This window comes from Nanorana parkeri, unplaced genomic scaffold (assembly GCF_000935625.1).
Source record: "Nanorana parkeri isolate BGI_ZX_2015 unplaced genomic scaffold, ASM93562v1 scaffold719, whole genome shotgun sequence".
Classification (NCBI taxonomy): Eukaryota; Metazoa; Chordata; class Amphibia; order Anura; family Dicroglossidae; genus Nanorana; species Nanorana parkeri.
In genome coordinates this window covers 229239-230350 of record NW_017306987.1, presented here as the reverse complement: position 1 = coordinate 230350, position 1112 = coordinate 229239, and the positions used below count along the sequence as shown (strand labels likewise).

Below are 1112 nucleotides of genomic sequence, written 5' to 3'. Positions count from 1 at the left end.
ATAAAAAGTCCTATACAATATAAGTGACAACAGTAATGTCCAACAGTTTCCGTTCCTCCTTTCGTGTTAGGTCAGGATAAACAAAGCTGATTTCGGCCTGTCCTCTAGTCATATGGTGGTAGATGGATTAAAGGTATCAACAAGATGGCTGTCCTCACTCTATAGAACCTTATGAGGAAACCATCTTTATAGTTCAGAATATTGTCCCTTTACCCACCACCAAGTCCGTTCGTTGGTCATCAACTGCATCACGAGACAGACTTATCTTCTGGGCTTGAGGAAGAGGCCAGTTTGTTGTGGTCTTCTGGCTGATCTGAAGCTTCTCCTCGTGTACTGCTCTCAAGCAGCAGCTCCAGGGCGTCTTCGCCCACAACACGATTAACCTTTTCCCCCTTGGCTGCTAAGATTTCTTCAATATTCCTTCAGTGCAACAACAAATACCAATGACAACCCAAATCAGAACAGAACTTTTTTTTTTAATTGAATTGTAACAAAGGTATTTTTTTTTTATTAAGGGTTAATCATAGATGTTGACCTCTAGCTATTCTTTTTTTAATTATGAAAAATAGTCTCTTACAGAGATCCTGTTGTTGAAAAGTAAAACATATAGCGCCTGTAAAGGAAGAGACTTTATAATGACCTGGCTGGGCACATGTTCATTAATTCTTCTCACTTCTGGGAGTGTCCGATGCCTGCTTCTCCCTCTGCACTCTTTAGTTCATCATACAGGACACATTAAAAATGTAAGGGGCCAACAAAAGGTCCAACAGACCGTGGCAGGGGGAACGGGCATCAGACACACCTGGAAGTGTGTTGGATGTAAAGATTCTTTGGGTGGTGTAGCTCTGCAGCAGAGCAAAGATTCCATCAACAGGCAGTAAAAAGCTCTCTCTTTACAGATGGAAAAAAAAAAGAAAAACATGCAGGGCAGACTTTTTTCTAAGGTTTAACGTGCTGGAACAAAGTCCCATATGGAAGTGTGGGTTTGTGAGAGGTCCATCAAAAAGAAAATGCATGCAAGTCATGGAGTTCACGGGACACTACAAAAATACTTCAAGTCGCTGCAACATGCACATTTGTTATTGATTGCACAATTAGGGTAATTAGTTCTG

At 41.1% G+C, this 1112-nt stretch overlaps 1 protein-coding gene across 1 annotated transcript in view; it reads right to left on the bottom strand.

The window, feature by feature from the left end:
• Positions 1-238: 238 nt before the first annotated feature.
• DNLZ (DNL-type zinc finger) overlaps positions 239-1112 on the bottom strand; it is a 3715-nt gene continuing 2841 nt past the window's right edge. The window contains exon 3 of the mRNA XM_018564065.1: positions 239-420. Coding sequence (XP_018419567.1) covers positions 249-420 — 172 coding nt within the window. The 3' untranslated portion in view covers positions 239-248. The remainder of the gene's footprint in view (positions 421-1112) is intronic.